This window comes from Oncorhynchus clarkii, chromosome 30 (genome assembly GCF_045791955.1).
Source record: "Oncorhynchus clarkii lewisi isolate Uvic-CL-2024 chromosome 30, UVic_Ocla_1.0, whole genome shotgun sequence".
NCBI lineage: Eukaryota > Metazoa > Chordata > Actinopteri > Salmoniformes > Salmonidae > Oncorhynchus > Oncorhynchus clarkii.
Window position 1 is genome coordinate 23,218,006 of NC_092176.1, and position 22,548 is coordinate 23,240,553.

Here is a 22,548-nt window from a genome sequence, read left to right on the forward strand (position 1 = left end):
TTTTACTGAGTTACAGTTTATCGAAGGAAATCAGTCATTTAAATAATTCATTATCCCCCCGTTCAGCATATTACACCTAACGCACTGCGCTTTTAGCAGGATAAACTACTTTCAACATTATACCAGCCTTGTATGTTTTCAAATATGTAAGATACAGAATGAATAATTGTAATCAAGTGAACTTGAAAACATTGCTATAAGGTGAATTTGTAAATGTGTTTTATTTAGCCTACACACTACGCTGTTCGAGACTGTGGCGGGAATTATAATTTGGCACAATGGTTTGCAACAGGTCGAGCTGTTGTCGCATCAAATGGAATTTGAAATGATGCCGGCGAGAACAAAACTGACTCCATTACAATAACGAGTCACAATGATACACTGCCACATTAACATAAGGCTATATGGCACAAACTTTTCAGAAAATACAATCCGTTTTACAGCACAATTAATTTGCCTTTCAAATGTATGCCATTCATCTTCAGCATGTCATCTGTATTTCTTTGTTGTTGCTTTGCCCCAAAAACATGCAAAAACGATCAATTTCCATTGCTCAATATGAAACTCTAACAATGTATTTGAAGAATAACATGAGCTCTTAAATCTGTAGAAAATATGTTCGTTAAAAAGCCTCGGTCTGGAAATCAAAACCTCTCATCACATCCCACAGTACTGCACGTCGCAGTGTTTCACGTCATTCTCCCTCTAACGAGATTGTTCCATTAGATGGAATTGCCTGCATCACTCAATGAAATACAATTTTTGATTTTACTTTCTCTCCTAGCTATCCCCTGCCCCTTCTGCTCCCCCCTCTCTCTCTCTCTCTCTCTCTCTCTCTCTCTCTCTCTCTCTCTCTCTCTCTCTCTCTCTCTCTCTCTCTCTCTCTTTGACTCTCTCTCTCTCTCTCTCTCTCTCTCTCTCTCTCTCTCTCCGACTCTCTCTCTCTCTCTCTCTCTCTCTCTCTCTCTCTCACTGCCTATCTCCTTTTCCTGAAGTAGCCTACTGCAGAGAGAGAACTGCATCGAAAAAACACACCGGAAGACATGAACTACCTCAGTTCTACAGTGTGATAGCAGCAAATACAGATTCGTAAGACACAAGCAACTCGCCTGGTGCAATGGCTAACAATCAGGGCCATCCACTTTTCCTCTCTCACACAAAGGTAAGCGCTTTGATTTCTCGAGGGAACGTTGTGGGAAAGCAGAGGTTGTTCTTATTCAAGTAGGCTAGCCTACAGTAATTCGTTTACATTGCTTCATATAGCCTTTCGCGGAATACAGCACAATGTTCATTATAGGCTAAGTGTAAAGTAAAATAGCAAAATACACTTTTTGATATTGTCATATGCAAAGTTCGGTTACGTAGGCCTAATTCTTGTATGAGAGACTGCAGTGCAACTGTGAGGGGGATGTTGGCAGGAATACCCACTTTATTCATAATAAAATGCTATTTACTGCTCAGTCTCATTCATAGCTTACGTCTGAAGTTTACCAGATTTTTCAGTGGAATTGCCTTTGAAACTATACTGACAAATATTATGTGCTTGGTGTTTTTGTTGGAATGGAGTGTCTATGCTTGACTTTTCTTTATAGTCCGTGTAAAACATGTGCTTCAAACCATCCAGATACACTACTTGGAGTATTTGGGATACTAAGCTATAATGTAGGCTAACATCAAAGAATACAGTTTGGTTTTAGTCCTGTTACATCAATGCTATCCCTTTAGACATACCCACCAAGTAAAGTCATGATGTCCATGATATTTGTTCTTTATTCAAATAAAATTGAAGTCAATAGTTGCCACTGTCTCAAATCTCTGCAAGTCTGAAACCAACTCTCGTCTGCGTTGAATGAGTATCAGGCGGCCAGTCACCCCGGGCGCTTAAAGCACTCTGCATACCGCCAAAAAGAGCGCAAGGCTGCGGGTACAGTAGCGAGCTGGGTACTGATTCAACGATTGATAGGCTACCAAAGAGAACGTCCAGTGAAGCGGAAATTTGCATCAAAGTGCTCTGTAGTAGGATAATTATAAGCTTGCTTGGTAACATTTAAGTTGTCTTCAAAACGGCTTGACATATTTTCATGTGAGGTTTTGTCTAGCTGGACAGTTGGTGGGAAATATGAGACTATTTTTCTTTATCCTCACTTGACTTTTAATGGTGTTGACAGCTAAATGAAGTCATGTGTAGGCCATGGCTTTCAGATGAAGGAAAAAGCTAATGGAAGAGGAAAGGGCTGTCTTTTTCACATCAGATCACCAATCAATCCTGAATCTTATATGCTTGACACACCCCACTGGGCACAGACTCAATTGAAAGTATATTCCACATTGGTTAAACTTAATTTTATTGAAATGATGTGGAAACAACATTCATTCAACCAGTGTGTGCAAGGTGGGTCAAATTTAAACCCAAACCATTTTCTCTCAGGTGGACCATACACTATAGGGGTACATACTGTACACCCTTCCAGGGGTACTAGGACCCCTAGGGGTACTTGGCCTATCTACAAGGGGTTCTTGAGAAGACTCATGAGACCATAGGTCTACTGGTGAAATGCACATGAGGGGGTACTTCAGGGGTACTCCGGGTAGAGCACAATTTAGTTGGTAGTACAGTAACTAAAAAAGATTAGGAACCAACCACTGGCAACCCCACCTGACTCAAAGCTACATCCTTGAGAGGTGGAGGCTCTAAATAGACCCAGTGCGTCAGCCTTGTAAGTCCCCCGGTCTAAGCACGAAGCAAATGAAACATTAACAGATAAATCATTTGCATATATCTGGAATGAGTCAACCCAGTAATTACTTGGCATTGTAAAATAACGTTATTCAGCCACATCCTCTAACCTCGCTTGCCCATCTTCAATTAACAATTGAACCACAGAATTGAATCCTTGTTTTTCATATTACTAGAATACTTCTCTTACTCAGGATACCCATAGTACTGTTCTTTATCAGAGCAAGGTTTTTCCTGCACAAAGTCTCACATCTCTTCACACATGCATGCCTCCATTTTCACAATTTTCTCTCATGTTGTATTTTGGGTTTGCCTCTTTCCAAACGGCTGTCAACCTGGTGAAGCACAGCCAGAGACTATAGTGTAAAAGCTGCATCCAGCAGCAAGCGGTGTGCTCTACAGCTTATCTGTTAGGGTTCTCTGTGTTTCCTAGCTCGGTGGTAAGTGGTGTGCTCTCCAGCTTCTCTGTTAGGGCTCTCTGTGTTTCCTAGCTCGTTGGTAAGGGGCTGGCATGGCTGGGTGACCATATGGGCCAAACAGGAACCAGTGTGTGTTCTCTGGGAGCCAAGGCACATAACCTGTTTGGATCATCCCTCCCTTCCTGACTCAAATGTAACTCTGCTAAGTATTATGTGACATAGTTTTTGTAAATGGGAACTAGGTTATATTCTAATACAAATCCCAGAGATCAGTAGCAGTTACCTGATATATCATTGGCCATTATACCCTGCATCTGTGAAATCAGCTGGATGTGCTGTTCAGTGAATGCAATGTATTTCAGCCTTTAGTTTTAATGTAGGACACACTGTAGTGTGGGGAGTTGAGTGCATATCCAAGTGCCATTAATTTTGACCAGCACTGTCACATGATATCACAACACTATTAGTTCCATTCATATTAAATCAAAGTTTATTGGTCGCATAAACAGGTTTGCAGATGTTATAACAGGTGCAGCGAAATACTTGTGTTTCTAGTACTAACAGTGCAGTAATATTTATCAATGCAATAACAATACACACATAATCCCAAAATATAAAAAAGATCAGAACGAGCAATATCAGAATGAGCAATGCCCAAGCCCGGAATATATATATATATATATATATATATATATATAAATTGTGTGTATAGACAGCATGGACAGTTTATGAATAGAAAAAAGGTGTGTACAGCAGTATTAATACAGGATGAGCCAGGATGAGCCATGACTAGAATACAGTACATATAAAGTGGGTAAAACAGTGTGTAAATATTGTTAAAGTGACCAGTGTTCAATGTTTCTATATACATGGGGCAGCAGTCTTTAAGCTGCAGGGCAGAGTACCGGGTGGTAGCCAGCAAGTGACAGTGTCTAAGGTGCCAGGCAGCGTAACTGGCAAGCTATGGAGAGCCATGTGGTTGTGGGCGGTGCAGTTGCCAGATGGTGATGCAGCCCGACAGAATGCTCTCGATGGTTTATCTGTAGAAGTTCAGGAGCATCTTAGGAGTCACGCCGAATTTCTTCAGCCTCCTGAGATTGAAGAGGTGCTGTGGCTCTTCTTCACTACGGTGTGGGTGTGGTGGGACCATTTCAGGTCCTCAGTGATCCTCTCCACTGCGGCCCTGTCGATGTGAATGGGGGCGTGCTCTCTCTGCTGTCTCCTCTAGTCCATGATCAGCTCCTTCGTTTTGTTGATGTTGAGGGAGAGGTTATTTCCCCGGCACCACTCCGCCAGGGCACTAACCTCCACCCCGTAGGCCGTCTCAGCATTGTTGTTGATCAGGCCTACCACTGTTGTGTATCCACTAAGTCATAAGGGACAGAGAGTACAGGAGGGGGCTGAGCACACACTGCCTGGGTGATCCCTGTGTTGAGGATCAGCATAGAAATGGTGTTGTTGCCCCGCCTCACCACCTGGGGCGACCCGTGAGGAAGTCTAGGACCCAGTTGAACAGGGAGGGGCTCAGATCCAGGGCCACTGCAGTGGTGAGGGAACTGTTCTATTGTTATTGGCATGGGCGGAATTCCTATGTCTTATCTACACTAAGCAGGGGATTGATTGAAGTCAACATTAAAATTAATAATTCCAGTTATTATAGGTTAAAAAGGGATTGCCAACCAGCAACAGCAGTACGAAATAACCATAAAAGTTTACTTTAAACCATTCGCCATTATCAAAATATCCTTGTGAATGTTGACTCCACTACAGAGCACTATTGAAGCAGGTTTCTTTCAGGGGTAATCTGTGTACCTACATGGCTAGTGGGCCTTAGCTCTCCTACATTCCTCTTTCACTTTCTCTATTCTCCTTCAACCCTCTCTCTTTCTTTTCTGTCTACCCCTCTCCTCTTTTCAGTTACCCATCTCATCTCTCCTTCCTCCTCTCCCCTTCAGCTCTCTCCACTCCTCCTGTCTCCATTCCACTCCCTTTTCTCATCCCTCTTTATACATTCCTCTCTTTTTTCTGTATTTCACCATCTCTCTCTCTCCATGTAATGTCATCAGGAACTCCTAAATGAATACCTCCCAGGCCCAGGCTCTTTCTTACAGATGAGGTCATGCGGTCTCCATTTTGATGGGATTACGTGCGGGTCGGTCCATTTAGAGATTGGACCTGCCCTGTCTGATGCTGATGGAACAAACCAACTACCAAACCGTCTACCCACGCTTGTCTTTCAAAGGGGAGGACACTCACAAGTCAAACATGACTAAGACTGAATACATTCAAATATAGATTGCATCCCCAACATTGGTTGAATGTGAAAGTATGTGAAAGGATATTGAATAAAAAACTGTGTGGATTAGTCTAATAAGGAGCATAAGTTGCTAGTATTTCCATCATAGGATGTTTGCACTTGCATTCACATTGAACCTCATCATTAAAAATAGTCCAAATGCAAGTGGGGTGCATACAGGGAGGGCAAGGACACTGGCAGCTCGTTTTTCATTACTGCTTTGTGTGAGTGAGTATGTTTGGTCCAGTCTGTCATTCAGACTCCACAAAGCAGGCAGTATTGATGATCTATTATGATCTTATGAAAACATATGAAGTGTTTACTGCCCTCAGTAGGTGTTGGTCAGGAAACCAGTAAACTCCTCTTGCTACAAAGTAGCTTTGTTTTTCATTCTAACCACCTAATGTACATTGCATTTGGAAAATATTCAGACCCTTTGACTTTTTCCACATTTTGTTACGTTACAGTCTTATTCTAAAATTGATTAAATTAGTTATTTTCCTCATCAATCTACACACAATACCCCATAATGACAAAGCGAAGAACAACAACAACCTTATTTACATAACTATTCAGACCCTTTGCTATGAGACTCAATTGATTGGACATGATTTGGAAAGGCACACACCTGTCTATATATACCAAGCCATGAGGTTGAAGGAATTGTCTGTAGAGCGCCGAGATAGGTTTGTGTCGAGGCACATATCTGGGGAAGGGTACCAAAACATTTCTGCAGCATTGAAAGTCCCCAAGAACACAGTGGCCTCCATCTTTCTTAAATGGCAGAAGTTGGGAACCACCAAGACTCTTCCTACAGCTGGCCGGGGGAGCAATCGGGGGGCCTTAGTCAGGGAGGTGACCAAGAACCCAATTGTCACTCTGACAGAGCTCTAGAGTTCCTCTGTGGAGATGGGGAGAACCTTCCAGAAGGACAACCATTTCTGCAGCACTCCACCAATCAGGCCTTTATGGTAGAGTGGCCACATGACAGCCCACTTGGAGTTTGCCAAAAGGCACCTAAAAACTCAGACTATGAGAAACCTGGTTTCTGGTCTCTGGTCTGATGAAACTGAGATTGAACTCTTTGGCCTGAATACCAAGCATTACATCTGGAGGAAACCTGCCACTATCTCTACTGTGAAGGATGGTGGTGGCAGCATCATGCTGTGGGGATGTTTTTCAGCGGCAGGGACAGGATCGAGGCAAAAATTAATGAAGAAAAGTACAGAGAGATCCTTGATGAAAACCTGTTCCAGAGCACTCAGGACCTCAGACTGGGGCAAAGGTTCACCTTCCAACAGGACAACAACCCTAAGCACACAGCCAAGACATCAGAGGAGTGGCTTCGGGACCAGTCTCTGAATGTCCTTGAGTGGCCCAGCCAGTGCCCGGACTATTCTGGTTAGAGCCAGTTTGCGCTGTTCTGTGAAGGGAGTAGTACACAGCGTTGTATGAGATCTTCAGTTTCTCGCATGGAATAGCGCATAATTTCTTTGAACAAGAATAGACTGACAAGTTTCAGAAGAAAGTTATTTGTTTCTGGCCATTTTGAGCCTGTAATTGAACACACAAATGCTGATGCTCCAGATACTCAATTAGTCTAAAGAAGGACAGTTTTATTGCTTCTTTAATGAGGACAACAGTTTTCAGCTGTGCTAACATAATTGCAAAAGGGTTTTCTAATGATCAATTAGCACTTTAAAATGCTAAACTTGGATTAGCTAACACAAAGTGCCATTGGAACACAGGAGTGTTGGTTGCTGATAATGGGCCTCTGTACGCCTATGTAGATATTCCATACAAAATCAGCCGTTTCCAGCTACAATAGTCATTTACAACATTAACAATGTCTACGCTGTATTTCTGATCAATTTGATGTTATTTTAATGGGCAAAAAATTTGCTTTTCTTTCAAAAACAAGGACATCTCTAAGTGACCCCAAACTTTTTAACGGTAGTGTATTTCCCTTTAGTCCAAAAGGTAGACTCATTATGCAGGAGATCAGATCCAGCAAATTGCCCTCAAATCAAATGTATTGGTCACATACACACTGTTAGCAGATGTTATTGCGAGTGTAGCGAAATGCTTGTGCTTCTAGATCTGGGGGGGGGGGGGGCTTTTCCTGAAGTCCACAATCATCTCTTTTGTTTTGCTGACATTGATTGAGAGGTTATTTTCCTGACACCACACTCTGAGGGCCCTCATCTGCTCCCTGTAGGCTGTCTCGTTGTTGTTGGTAATCAAGCCTACCACTTTTGTGTTGTCTGCAAACTTGATGATTGAGTTGGAGGCGTGCATGGCAATGCAGTCATGGGTGAACATGGAGTACAGGAGGGGGCTGAGAACGCACCCTTGTGGGGCACCAGTGTGGAGGATCAACGGAGTGGAGATGTTGTTTCCTACCTTCACCACCTGGAGGCGGCCCATCAGGATGTCCAGGACTCAGTTGCATAGGGCGGGGTCAAGACCCAGGGTCTCAAGCTTAATGATGAGCTTGGAGGGTACTATGGTGTTGTAGGCTGAGCTGTAGTCAATTAACAGTATTCTTACATTAAAAAGATCTCTGTTTCCTTCTTCTCAAACTCTCATTTAAATCTCTATTATAGTGTCATCTTTAACCGGTGACAAAATGCAGGTTGACGTTTATTGTCATGAGTTTTGTCTTGGAGGCAAAACTGTGTGATTTCCCCTTAGATATGCCAGATACAAAGTTATAATTGGCTATATTGAAAGAATTTATGTAAATACAGATGTGCTTTTTTTTCTTAGTTTGAGGGTTAGGCATTAGTGTTAGCAATGTGGTTAAGGTTAGGTTTGACATTTTATGACTTTGTGGCTGTGCCAGCTAGTTACCACTCAGCAGACCTACCTCCAGAACAAGATTCATGGCAAAAAATGCTAACCTGCTAACACCATAAATACTTTTCTCAGTTTGTGATAACTTTTTATTAGTGTCAGTAGCCCGGCAAAATGCCCTAAAATCATGTCTTGAATCTGGTCATTTGTTTGCGGATTAGTTGGAAAGTTGCAGCCACATAATAGTTGACCTAGAGTTTTTAAAGAGGCTGAAGGAAAGCAGAGGCACCATCCATCACCCAGACAGAGGCTATCGCTAGACCAGGGCCTATTTCAAGCCATCCTCAGACAGTTCACACTAATGGTAGCTGCATGTCTTGTGTTAACCCTCTGTATGCCAGTCCACTCAAATCAAATCTTATTGGTCACATACACATATTTATCAGATGTTATTGGTCACATACACATATTTAACAGATGTTATTGGTCCATACACATATTTAACAGATGTTATTGGTCCATACACATATTTATCAGATGTTATTGGTTACATACACATATTTAACAGATGTTATTGGTCAATACACATATTTAACAGATGTTATTGGTTACATACACGTATTTAACAGATGTTATTGGTCCATACACATATTTATCAGATGTTATTGGTTACATACACATATTTAACAGATGTTATTGCGGGAGCAGCGACATATTTAACAGATGTTATTGGTCCATACACATATTTAACAGATGTTATTGGTCCATACACATATTTAACAGATGTTATTGGTCACATACACATATTTAACAGATGTTATTGGTCCATACACATATTTATCAGATGTTATTGGTTACATACACATATTTAACAGATGTTATTGGTCACATACACATATTTATCAGATGTTATTGGTCACATACACATATTTATCAGATGTTATTGGTTACATACACATATTTAACAGATGTTATTGGTCACATACACATATTTAACAGATGTTATTGGTCACATACACATATTTAACAGATGTTATTGGTCCATACACATATTTAACAGATGTTATTGGTCCATACACATATTTAACAGATGTTATTGGTCACATACACATATTTATCAGATGTTATTGGTTACATACACATATTTAACAGATGTTATTGGTTACATACACATATTTAACATGTTATTGGTCACATACACATATTTAACAGATGTTATTGGTTACATACACATATTTAGCAGATGTTATTGGTCACATACACATATTTATCAGATGTTATTGGTTACATACACATATTTAACATATGTTATTGGTCACATACACATATTTAACAGATGTTATTGGTCACATACACATATTTATCAGATGTTATTGGTTACATACACGTATTTAACAGATGTTATTGGTCCATACACATATTTGACAGATGTTATTGGTCACATACACATATTTAACAGATGTTATTGGTCCATACACATATTTAACAGATGTTATTGGTTACATACACATATTTAACAGATGTTATTGGTCCATACACATATTTATCAGATGTTATTGGTCCATACACATATTTGACAGATGTTATTGCGGGAGCAGCGACATATTTATCAGATGTTATTGGTCCATACACATATTTAACAGATGTTATTGGTCCATACACATATTTATCAGATGTTATTGGTTACATACACATATTTAACAGATGTTATTGGTCACATACACATATTTAACAGATGTTATTGGTCACATACACATATTTAACAGATGTTATTGGTCCATACACATATTTGACATATGTTATTGGTCACATACACATATTTAACAGATGTTATTGGTCACATACACATATTTGACAGATGTTATTGCGAGAGCAGCGACATGCTTGTGTTTCTAGCTCCAACAGTACAGTAGTATCTAACAATTCACAACAATAGACACAAATCTAAAAGTAAAATAATCAAATTAAGAAATATCTAAATATATACATCTTTCACGTGACAGAGGAACCCCACTGGGCCAATCTCTGGGAGTGGTATGGTAAATAGCAGTGTGACTGCCCCTGTTGATCTGGCAGCCTGTGCTTTCTCAGTCTCGTCAGTGGTGGTCAGGTGAGGTGGAGTGTGAGGGCCTTGGTATGCACACAGGTCTTCACTGATCCTCATCACCACTGACAGGGCGGCTTGGACTATGCTCTACAGACTCTCTGACAGACAGACACTGGACACACACACACACCCACAACCCCCTGTGTGTGTGTGTGTGAGAGAGAGAGAGCATGATTGAGAGAGCATGTGTGTGTGTGTGTGTGTGTGTGTGTGTGTGTGTGTGTGTGTGTGTGTGTTTGTGTGCGTGTGTGCGTGCGTGCGTGTGTGCGTGCGTGCGTGTGTGTGTGTGCGTGCGTGCGTGTGTGTGTGCGTGCGTGCGTGAGTGCGTACGTACGTACGTACGTACTTTGTATTTAGAGGTGTGTGATCACCCAACTCATGACCTGCATAAAATACAAGGAAGCATCAATGTCTTGAGAGTCTGTCAGGAGTCTTGACAAGCCACTGGCAGGGCCTGACTCTGAGTTCACATAACAGAAGCAGAGTTCTAAAATATAAACTGCAGAATGGGATCCAATAGGAGAGTAGTACAGTATAACAGACGGGTTGAGACAGACAGGTTTTCATATTAAATCCCAGAAGATGGTTATTTAACAACACCTAACCCGAGTGTCCTCTGTAATACAGCTCAGAGAAGTTCATCCAAATAAGGTTCTCTGTAAAAAAAAGAACAGTCCAAGACAAAGCAGTAACACAGGACCCTGCTACTAGAGACAATGATAAATAACACAGGACTCTGCTACTAGAGACAATGATAAATAACACAGGACCCTGCTACTAGAGACAATGATAAATAACACAGGACCCTGCTACTAGAGACAATGATAAATAACACAGGACTCTGCTACTAGAGACAATGATAAATAACACAGGACTCTGCTACTAGAGACAATGATAAATAACACAGGACTCTGCTACTAGAGACAATGATAAATAACACAGGACCCTGCTACTAGAGACAATGATAAATAACACAGGACTCTGCTACTAGAGACAATGATAAATAACACAGGACTCTGCTACTAGAGACAATGATAAATAACACAGGACCCTGCTACTAGAGACAATGATAAATAACACAGGACCCTGCTACTAGAGACAATGATAAATGCACAGGACCCTGCTACTAGAGACAATGATAAATAACACAGACCCTGCTACTAGAGACAATGATAAATAACACAGGACTCTGCTACTAGAGACAATGATAAATAACACAGGACCCTGCTACTAGAGACAATGATAAATAACACAGGACCCTGCTACTAGAGACAATGATAAATAACACAGGACTCTGCTACTAGAGACAATGATAAATAACACAGGACTCTGCTACTAGAGACAATGATAAATAACACAGGACTCTGCTACTAGAGACAATGATAAATAACACAGGACCCTGCTACTAGAGACAATGATAAATGCACAGGACCCTGCTACTAGAGACAATGATAAATAACACAGACCCTGCTACTAGAGACAATGATAAATAACACAGGACTCTGCTACTAGAGACAATGATAAATAACACAGGACCCTGCTACTAGAGACAATGATAAATAACACAGGACCCTGCTACTAGAGACAATGATAAATAACACAGGACTCTGCTACTAGAGACAATGATAAATAACACAGGACTCTGCTACTAGAGACAATGATAAATAACACAGGACTCTGCTACTAGAGACAATGATAAATAACACAGGACTCTGCTACTAGAGACAATGATAAATAACACAGGACCCTGCTACTAGAGACAATGATAAATAACACAGAACTCTGCTACTAGAGACAATGATAAATAACACAGGACCCTGCTACTAGAGACAATGATAAATAACACAGGACTCTGCTACTAGAGACAATGATAAATAACACAGGACTCTGCTACTAGAGACAATGATAAATAACACAGGACCCTGCTACTAGAGACAATGATAAATGCACAGGACCCTGCTACTAGAGACAATGATAAATAACACAGACCCTGCTACTAGAGACAATGATAAATAACACAGGACTCTGCTACTAGAGACAATGATAAATAACACAGGATCCTGCTACTAGAGACAATGATAAATAACACAGGACTCTGCTACTAGAGACAATGATAAATAACACAGGACTCTGCTACTAGAGACAATGATAAATAACACAGGACTCTGCTACTAGAGACAATGATAAATGCACAGGACCCTGCTACTAGAGACAATGATAAATAACACAGACCCTGCTACTAGAGACAATGATAAATAACACAGGACTCTGCTACTAGAGACAATGATAAATAACACAGGATCCTGCTACTAGAGACAATGATAAATAACACAGGACTCTGCTACTAGAGACAATGATAAATAACACAGGACTCTGCTACTAGAGACAATGATAAATAACACAGGACCCTGCTACTAGAGACAATGATAAATAACACAGACCCTGCTACTAGAGACAATGATAAATAACACAGGCAATAGGGGTACTGAAAAATTAACAATACATATAAAAGGATCATTGGTCAGAAGCCAGCCAATGAGCCAAACAGGATAAGCAGAGTCACCTTGAATCAGCGGTGTCATTTTGCCCAGTAAAATTGCATTATGGGAGTTGGAGCCTGGGCGGTGATTTGTGGCCTCCTGACAGGGCTTCATTGTTCATTAGGCCCTATAGAGAGCAGCTCAGAGACACACTGGACGGACGACCTCAAAGACACCCTTAGTCTCTCACACACCCTCATTCTCTCTCACACACACACACGCACACGCACACGCACACGCACACACGCACACGCACACGCACACACACACACACACACACACACGTACACGCACACGCACACACTCGCACACGCACACGCACACGCACACGCACACACACACACAGACACACAATCTCACTCACACACACACACACACACACATACACGCACACGCACACACGCACACGCACACGCACACACACACACACACACACACGTACACGCACACGCACACACTCGCACACGCACACGCACACGCACACGCAGACACACACACACACACACACGTACACGCACACGCACACACACACGCACACGCACACGCACACGCACACACAGACACACAATCTCACTCACACACATAATCATCAGAGTCCGTGGGTTCTGTTAATCAAAAATAATACAAATGATATAATTTCATCATTTATATTTTACAAAATAAGGACACACACCTGTCTCCAACAGAATCAGCCTTCTTCCATTGGAGGATTTAGTAAATCCTTGGTTGACAGTTTCCAATATACCTCCTCTTCCCACCAATCCGTAATGTATATTTTATGCAAGCTATAATATGAGAGTGTAGCCAGGGAGATGAAGTAAATCTGTGATATACTGTAGGTCTTAGTTTACACTTTGATCACTCACAATAAATCATGTCACATTGCAGGGTTATGTTGGGGTCTCCACCAGCCAACCCAGGCTTCTGACGACTGGGAGGGTTTCCCCTGCCCACTATGTGTATGAAATCAGTGACCATGCCAAATCAATTTCATTCCAACACCCACTGTTTGTGTGTGTGTGTGTTGGTGACACTGGCCATTTGCCTTCAGTTTTCCTGTGAATCCTCCCCTTGCATGGATTAAAGGATGACACTAAGGTTCTGCTTGGGTCACCACATCCACTGTAATATACCAGCGCTTTATCAAAGACACATTTATTTGGGCCAGAACCTTGTTTATTAGTTCCTTCTCCAACACAAATGAATATGATTCGGCACATTTCCTATCTCTGTTTAAGGCCTGAGACTGATGTCGACTCATGAAATATAGAACAGGAGAGCTCTCCCGGGAATTGAATGTACTTTGTGAATATAAACTGAGAGTAATATGCCAAAGCCATTTTCTTCACATCACTCAAAGAAATGATCAAAAGGAAAGGGAGCAGGCAGGCAGGACGGTGAGTGAATGTTTAAGATAGTTTGGTGTCTACTGTTTCTGCATCATTGTCTGGTTATGAATGTAGCTGTGGAATTCACCTTATCTGACTGGAACCTTTCTGTCTCTCCCCCCCTGTCTTTCTGTCTCTCCCCTGTCTCTTTCTGTCTCTCCCCCTGTCTTTCTGTCTCTCCCTCTGTCTTTCTGTCTCTCCCCGTCTTTATGTCTCTCCCCCTGTCTTTCTGTCTCTCCCCTGTCTTTCTGTCTCTCCCCTGTCTCCTTCTATCTCCCCCTGTCTTTCTGTCTCTCCCCTGTCTTTCTGTCTCTCCCCTGTCTTTCTGTCTCTCCCCTGTCTCTTTCTGTCTCTCCCCCTGTCTTTCTGTCTCTCCCTCTGTCTTTCTGTCTCTCCCCGTCTTTCTGTCTCTCCCCCTGTCTTTCTGTCTCTCCCCTGTCTTTCTGTCTCTCCCCTGTCTCTTTCTCTCTCCCCCTGTCTTTCTGTCTCTCCCCTGTCTTTCTGTCTCTCCCCTGTCTTTCTGTCTCTCCCCTGTCTTTCTGTCTCTCCCCTGTCTTTCTGTCTCTCCCTCTGTCTTTCTGTCTCTCCCTTGTCTCTTTCTCTCTCTCCCCTGTCTTTCTGTCTCTCCCTCTGTCTTTCTGTCTCTCCCCTGTCTCTTTCTCTCTCTCCCTCTGTCTTTCTGTCTCTCCCCTGTCTCTTTCTCTCTCTCCCCTGTCTTTCTGTCTCTCCCTCTGTATTTCTGTCTCTCCCCGTCTTTCTGTCTCTCCCCCTGTCTTTCTCTCTCCCCTGTCTCTTTCTCTCTCTCCCCTGTCTTTCTGTCTCTCCCTCTGTCTTGCTGTCTCTCCCCGTCTTTCTGTCTCTCCCCCTGTCTTTCTGTCTCTCCCCTGTCTCTTTCTCTCTCTCCCCTGTCTTTCTGTCTCTCCCTCTGTCTTTCTGTCTCTCCCCCTGTCTTTCTCTCTCTCCCCTGTCTTTCTGTCTCTCCCCCTGTCTTCCTGTCTCTCCCCCTGTCTTTCTCTCTCTCCCTTGTCTTTCTGTCTCTCCCCTGTCTCTTTCTCTCCCCCTGTCTCTTTCTCTACCCCTGTCTTTCTGTCTCTCCCCTGTCTCTTTCTCTCCCCCTGTCTCTTTCTCTCCCCCTGTCTTTCTGTCTCTCCCCTGTCTCTTTCTCTCCCCTTGTCTCTTTCTCTACCCCTGTCTTTCTGTCTCTCCCCCTGTCTTTCTGTCTCTCCCCCTGTCTTTCTCTCTCTCCCCCTGTCTTTCTCTCTCTCCACTGTCTTTCTGTCTCTCCCCCTGTCTTCCTGTCTCTCCCCCTGTCTTTCTCTCTCTCCCTTGTCTTTCTGTCTCTCCCCTGTCTCTTTCTCTCCCCCTGTCTCTGTCTCTCCCCCTGTCTTTCTGTCTCTCCCCCTGTCTTTCTCTCTCTCCCCCTGTCTTTCTCTCTCTCCCCTGTCTTTCTGTCTCTCCCCCTGTCTTCCTGTCTCTCCCCCTGTCTTTCTCTCTCTCCCTTGTCTTTCTGTCTCTCCCCTGTCTCTTTCTCTCCCCCTGTCTCTTTCTCTACCCCTGTCTTTCTGTCTCTCCCCTGTCTCTTTCTCTCCCCCTGTCTCTTTCTCTCCCCCTGTCTTTCTGTCTCTCCCCTGTCTCTTTCTCTCCCCTTGTCTCTTTCTCTACCCCTGTCTTTCTGTCTCTCCCCCTGTCTTTCTGTCTCTCCCCCTGTCTTTCTCTCTCTCTCCCTGTCTTTCTGTCTCTCCCTCTGTCTTGCTGTCTCTCCCCGTCTTTCTGTCTCTCCCCCTGTCTTTCTGTCTCTCCCCTGTCTCTTTCTCTCTCTCCCCTGTCTTTCTGTCTCTCCCTCTGTCTTTCTGTCTCTCCCCCTGTCTTTCTCTCTCTCCCCTGTCTTTCTGTCTCTCCCCCTGTCTTTCTCTCTCTCCCTTGTCTTTCTGTCTCTCCCCTGTCTCTTTCTCTCCCCCTGTCTCTTTCTCTACCCCTGTCTTTCTGTCTCTCCCCTGTCTCTTTCTCTCCCCCTGTCTCTTTCTCTCCCCCTGTCTTTCTGTCTCTCCCCTGTCTCTTTCTCTCCCCTTGTCTCTTTCTCTACCCCTGTCTTTCTGTCTCTCCCCCTGTCTTTCTGTCTCTCCCCCTGTCTTTCTCTCTCTCCCCCTGTCTTTCTCTCTCTCCCCTGTCTTTCTGTCTCTCCCCCTGTCTTCCTGTCTCTCCCCCTGTCTTTCTCTCTCTCCCCTGTCTTTCTGTCTCTCCCCCTGTCTTTCTCTCTCTCCCCCTGTCTTTCTGTCTCTCCCCCTGTCTTTCTGTCTCTCCCCCTGTCTTTCTGTCTCCACTGTCTCTGTCTCTCCCCCTGTCTTTCTGTCTCTCCCCCTGTCTTTCTCTCTCTCTCTCCCTGTCTTTCTGTCTCTCCACTGTCTTTCTCTCTCCCCTGTCTTTCTCTCTCTCCCATGTCTTTCTCTACCCCTGTCTTTCTCTCTCCCCCCTGTCTTTGTCTCTCTCCCCCTGTCTTTCTCTCTCTCCCCCTGTCTCTTTCTCCCTCCTCCTGTCTGCCCCCCCTCTTTTTACCTCTCCCCCTGTCTTTCTGTATCCACTGTCTCTTTCTGTCTCTCCCCCTCTCTTTCTCCTCGTCTTTCCATCTCCCCCTCTCTGTTTCCCTCACCCCGTATTTCTTTCCCCCCTTCTCTTTGTCTATTTGTCCCACAGCCGGACCAATGAACACCACAGCCAGTGAGGGTATCTTCCTGTGGTGACTGCAGGGTTTTCCCAGGGTTTTCCCCTGTTGCATCTCCAGATCCACCACTCTGCTCTGCTCCCAAACCCCTCCACCAGCTTACATCCATCTCCCTCCTACCTTTCCTACCCCTCTGTACTTCCACCCCTGAACCTCCATCAGAGTAAAAATGGACGACAGCTACGATAACAGGACTTCCTTAGTGAAGGGGGCCAAGGAAATTGCCAAGGAGGCCAAGCGGCACGCCGTGAAAAAGGTCAACAAGGTCGTGGACAGCGCCACAGACGAGTACTCCCAGCGCAAATACAGCCGGTTTGAGGACGAGGTAGACGAGGGGGACGACTTTCACCATAATCCCCTGGGGCAGGATGGAGGCTACAATGACAATGACCAGGCCAGTGATGCCAGCGATGCCACAGAGGGCCATGATGACGAAGATGAGATTTACGAGGGGGAGTACCAGGGGATCCCAGCGGCTGGAGACAGGAAGGCCAGGGAGGGGCAGGTGGCTCTGGGGCAGCCCGTCACAGACAGCCTGAGAGAACGTAAGGAGCTGGAGAAGGAGAGGCAGGCGGACGAGGAAGAACTGGCCCAGCAGTATGAGCTGATCATCCAGGAGTGTGGCCACGGCAGGTTCCAGTGGCAGCTGTTCCTGGTGCTGGGCCTGGCCCTCATGTCGGATGGGGTGGAGGTGTTCGTGGTGGGGTTCGTTCTGCCCAGCGCCGAGACGGACATGTGTGCTCTGGGTGGCTCCAACTCCAGATCTGGATGGCTAGGTAAGGGGTTTGGCGTTTGGAGTGCGTGTGTGCATGTGTGTGTTCATTTGTGTGTAAAACATCAAATCAAATCAAACTTTACTGGCCACATACACATATTTAGCAGATGTTATTGCGGGTGTAGCGAAATGCATGAGTGCTATAGCTGGTTTGTGTAAGAAGAAGACAGGATTAAATTACTGTTGTCCACCTAGACTAGGCTCAAATCCCTGTCATTCGCGTGAAGAACAGATGGAAATACAGGGGGTGGAGATTGGGGTACCTTGTGAGAATTTGTCGGCAAGTGGGTAACCTGCCTCTACCATCCGTTCTACTGGACAATGGGCAATCACTGGAGAATAAACTGGATGATCTCTGTTCGAGACTATCCTACCAACGGAACATAAAAAAATGTAATATCTTATGTTTCACCGACAACACGGATAATATACAGCAGGCTGTGTTTTTGTGCATCAGCAGGACAGAACAGTTACATCTGGGAAGACGAGGGGTGGGTGTGTGTGTCTATTTGTCAATAACAGCTGGTGTGCAATGTCTAATATTAAGGAAGTCTCGAGGTATTGCTTGCCTGAAGTAGAGTACCTAATGATAAGCTGTAGACTACACTATCTACCAAGACTGTTTTCATCTATATTTTTCGTAGCCGTCTATGTACCACCACAAACTGATGCTGGCAGTAAAACCGCACTCAACAAGCTGTATAAGGTCATAAGAAAACAAGAAAATGCTCATCCAGAAGTGGCGCTCCTAGTGGCTGGGGACTTTAATGCAGGCAAACTTAAATCCGTTTTACCTAATTTCTACCACCATGCCAATTTTCAACCAAAGGAAAAAAACTGTAGCCCACCTTACTCCACACACAGAGACACATACAAAGCTTTCCCTCACCCTCCATTTGACAAATCTTACCATCATTATATCCTCCTGATTCCTGCTTACTAGCAAAAACTAAAGCAGGAAGTACCAGTGACTCGCTCAATACGGAAGTGGTCAGATGACGCGGATGCTACGTTACAGGACTGTTTTGCTAGCACAGACTGGAATATGTTCCGGGAATCATCCAATGGCATTGTGGAGTATACCACCTCAGTCACCAGCTTCGACAATAAGTGCCTCGACGACAATTGTGCAAGTTCTCCCACTTAAAAAGATGAGAGAGGCCTGTAATTTTCATCATAGGTACACTTCAACTATGACAGACAAAATTAGAAAACAAAAACCAGAAAATCACATTGTAGGATTTTTAATGAATTTATTTGGAAATTATGGTGGAAAATAAGTATTTGGTCAATAACAAAAGTTTATCTCAATACTTTGTTATATACCCTTTGTTGGCAATGACAGAGGTCAAACGTTTTCTGTAAGTCTTCACAAGGTTTTCATACACTGTTGCTGGTATTTTGGCCCATTCCTCCATGCAGATCTCCTCTAGAGCAGTGATGTTTTGGGGCTGTTGCTGGGCAACACGGACTTTCAACTCCCTCCAAAGATTTTCTATGGGGTTGAGATCTGGAGACTGGCTAGGCCACTCCAGGACCTTGAAATGCTTCTTACGAAGCCACTCCTTCGTTGCCCGGGCGGTGTGTTTGGGATCATTGTCATGCTGAAAGACCCAGCCACTTTTCATCTTCAATGCCCTTGCTGATGGAAGGAGGTTTTCACTCAAAATCTCACAATACATGGCCCCATTCATTCTTTCCTTTACACGGATCAGTCGTCCTGGTCCCTTTGCAGAAAAACAGCCCCATAGCATGATGTTTCCACCCCCATGCTTCACAGTAGGTATGGTGTTCTTTGGATGCAACTCAGCATTCCTTGTCCTCCAAACACGACGAGTTGAGTTTTTACCAAAAAGTTATATTTTGGTTTCATCTGACCATATGACATTCTCCCAATCTTCTTCTGGATCATCCAAATGCTCTCTAGCAAACTTCAGACGGGCCTGGACATGTACTGGCTTAAGCAGGGGGACACGTCTGGCACTGCAGGATTTGAGTCCCTGGCAGCGTAGTGTGTTACTGATGGTAGGCTTTGTTACTTTGGTCCCAGCTCTCTGCAGGTCATTCACTAGGTCCCCCCGTGTGGTTCTGGGATTTTTGCTCACCGTTCTTGTGATCATTTTGACCCCACGGGTGAGATCTTGTGTGGAGACCCAGATCGAGGGAGATTATCAGTGATCTTGTATGTCTTCAATTTCCTAATAATTGCTCCCATAGTTGATTTCTTCAAACCAAGCTGCTTACCTATTGCAGATTCAGTCTTCCCAGCCTGGTGCAGGTCTACAATTTTGTTTCTGGTGTCCTTTGACAGCTCTTTGGTCTTGGCCATAGTGGAGTTTGGAGTGTGACTGTTTGAGGTTGTGGACAGGTGTCTTTTATACTGTTAACAAGTTCAAACAGGTGCCATTAATACAGGTAACGAGTGGAGGACAGAGGAGCCTCTTAAAGAAGAAGTTACAGGTCTGTGAGAGCCAGAAATCTTGCTTGTTTGTAGTTGACCAAATACTTATTTTCCACCGTAATTTGCAAATAAATTCATTAAAAATCCTACAATGTGATTTTCTGGATTTGTTTTTCTAATTTTGTCTGTCATAGTTGAAGTGTACCTATGATGAAAATTACAGGCCTCTCTCATATTTTTAAGTGGGAGAACTTGCACAATTGGTGGCTGACTAAATACTTTTTTGCCCCACTGTACATATCCCAACCAGAAGCCATGGATCACAGGCAACATCCACACCGAGCTAAAGGCTAGAGCTGCTGCTTTCAAGGAGCGGAACACTAATCCAGACATTTATAAGAAATCCTACTACACCGGCTCTGACACTCGTCGGATGTGGCAGGGCTTGCAAACTATTACAGACTACAAAGTGAAACCCAGCCGCGAGCTGACCAGTGACGCAAGCCTACCAGATGAGCTAAATGCCTTTTATTCTCTCTTCGAGGCAAGCAACGCTAAAGCATGCATAAAAGCAATAGCTGTTCTGGACGACTGTGTGGTCACGCTCTCCGTAAAACATGTCAACATTCACAAGGCCGCGGGGCCAGATGGATTACCAGGACGTGTACTCAGAGCATGCACGGACCAACTGGCAAGTGTCTTCACTGACATTTTCAACCTCTCCCTGACTGAGTCGGTAATACCTACATTTCAAGCAGACCACCATAGTCCCTGTGCCCAAGAAAGCGAAGGTAACCTCCCAAAATCTTAAACTCAAAGCACATGAAGTGCTTTGAAAGGCTGGTCATGGCTCACATCAACAACATTATCCCGGAAACGCTAGACCCACTCCAATTCGCATACCGCCCAACAGATCCCTAGATGACATAATCTCAATCGCACTCCCACTGCCCTTTCCCACCTGGACAAAAGGAACCCCTATGTGAGAATGCTATTCATTGACTACAGCTCAGCGTTCAACACCACAGTGCCCTCAAAGCTCATTACTAAGCTAAGAACCCTGGGACTAAACACCTCCCTCTGCAACTGGATCCTGGACTTCATGACGGGCCGACCCCAGGTGGTAAGAGTAGGCAACAACACATCTGCCATGCTGATCCTCAACCCCGGGGCCTCTCAGGGTGCATGCTTAGGTCCCTCCTGTACTTCCTGTTCACCCACGACTGCATGGCCAAGCAGGAATCCAACACCATCCTTACATTTGATGAAGGAGCTAGGAGTGTTGGATCCGTGTTGGATCAGACTAAAGGTGCGTCATCACACGTCATCAGAGTGCACAGCTGAACATTGTATTGCTGGAAAACACTTGGTTGGTTATTTTTTATTAAAACAAACTGCAATTAATTTATTAAATAAAACACCGCTAACCATACAATAGTACTAAGTGACTGTAGTACAAAAACACCGGTCGTCGTCGTGGGAAAGGCGCATTGTTAAACACTTTTTGTTAACAACTGGCTGCAGTAAAGAGCCAACCTGGATACTAAGGATATCCTGAGGAAAATCGACGACTATCGACAGCTTTACGCTATGGAGGAACAACATAGTCCATCATGGAAAGATCTGGCTACCTCACAAAAGAACCAGACAAAAAACGAAAGACAGATTAATCTATTTACTTACCGTTGAAGTAGAGTGCTCTGGCTAGAATCCATGCATCACTGGACAAGTTGTGTGAGGAGGTAGCAGGGCTGAGGGGGAGTTTGGAGTTTAGCCAGAGTGAAATTCTCACGCTCCAAGGAGAAAACAAGGCACTCACGGCCAAGGTAAAAATCCATGATTCCAACATGGATTGTCTACTCAGGGAAAACAGGGTGATGAGGGAGTCGCTACTAGATATATAAAGTAGCATGCGTGAAAGTCTAATATTTTCTGGGATTCCTGAGGACGCACCCAATAACCCAATAATCCAGAGGGCATGATCAGAGAATTCATGCAATCCGCCTGGAAACTTCCTCTAGAGACTGTAAACAAGGTGGCTTTCCACCGAGTGCAACAAGACCGATCATCGCAAAATTTGAATACTACCAACAAAAGGAGCTGATTAATAGCACGGGAAGGGCGCTTAAAGGGACCATATTCGGTCTCAATTACCAATTTCCACAGGGAGATAAACAGACTTTGCAAGAGGCTGTATCCTGTACAGAGGCAACAGAGGGAGAAGAGTAAGCGTGTCTTTTTCATTGTGGACAAACTCTTTATAGATGGACAGCTATTCCGAGACAGCTCCATAACACCATGGCTGTACTAAATTCTACAGGGGCTTCAGGTTAGAAAAAAACCACATATGGACTTATACAGTGCCTTGCG

At 44.0% G+C, this 22,548-nt stretch overlaps 1 protein-coding gene across 1 annotated transcript in view; it reads left to right on the forward strand.

Annotated features, from left to right (window-relative positions):
- The first annotated feature begins 1,037 nt into the window (after nucleotides 1–1,037).
- The window catches only part of LOC139389472 (synaptic vesicle glycoprotein 2C-like), a 62,591-nt gene continuing 41,080 nt past the window's right edge, over nucleotides 1,038–22,548 (forward strand). The window contains exons 1-2 of the mRNA XM_071136257.1: nucleotides 1,038–1,162; nucleotides 16,975–17,778. Of these exons, the coding sequence (XP_070992358.1) occupies nucleotides 17,172–17,778 (607 nt within the window). The 5' untranslated portion in view covers nucleotides 1,038–1,162; nucleotides 16,975–17,171. The remainder of the gene's footprint in view (nucleotides 1,163–16,974; nucleotides 17,779–22,548) is intronic.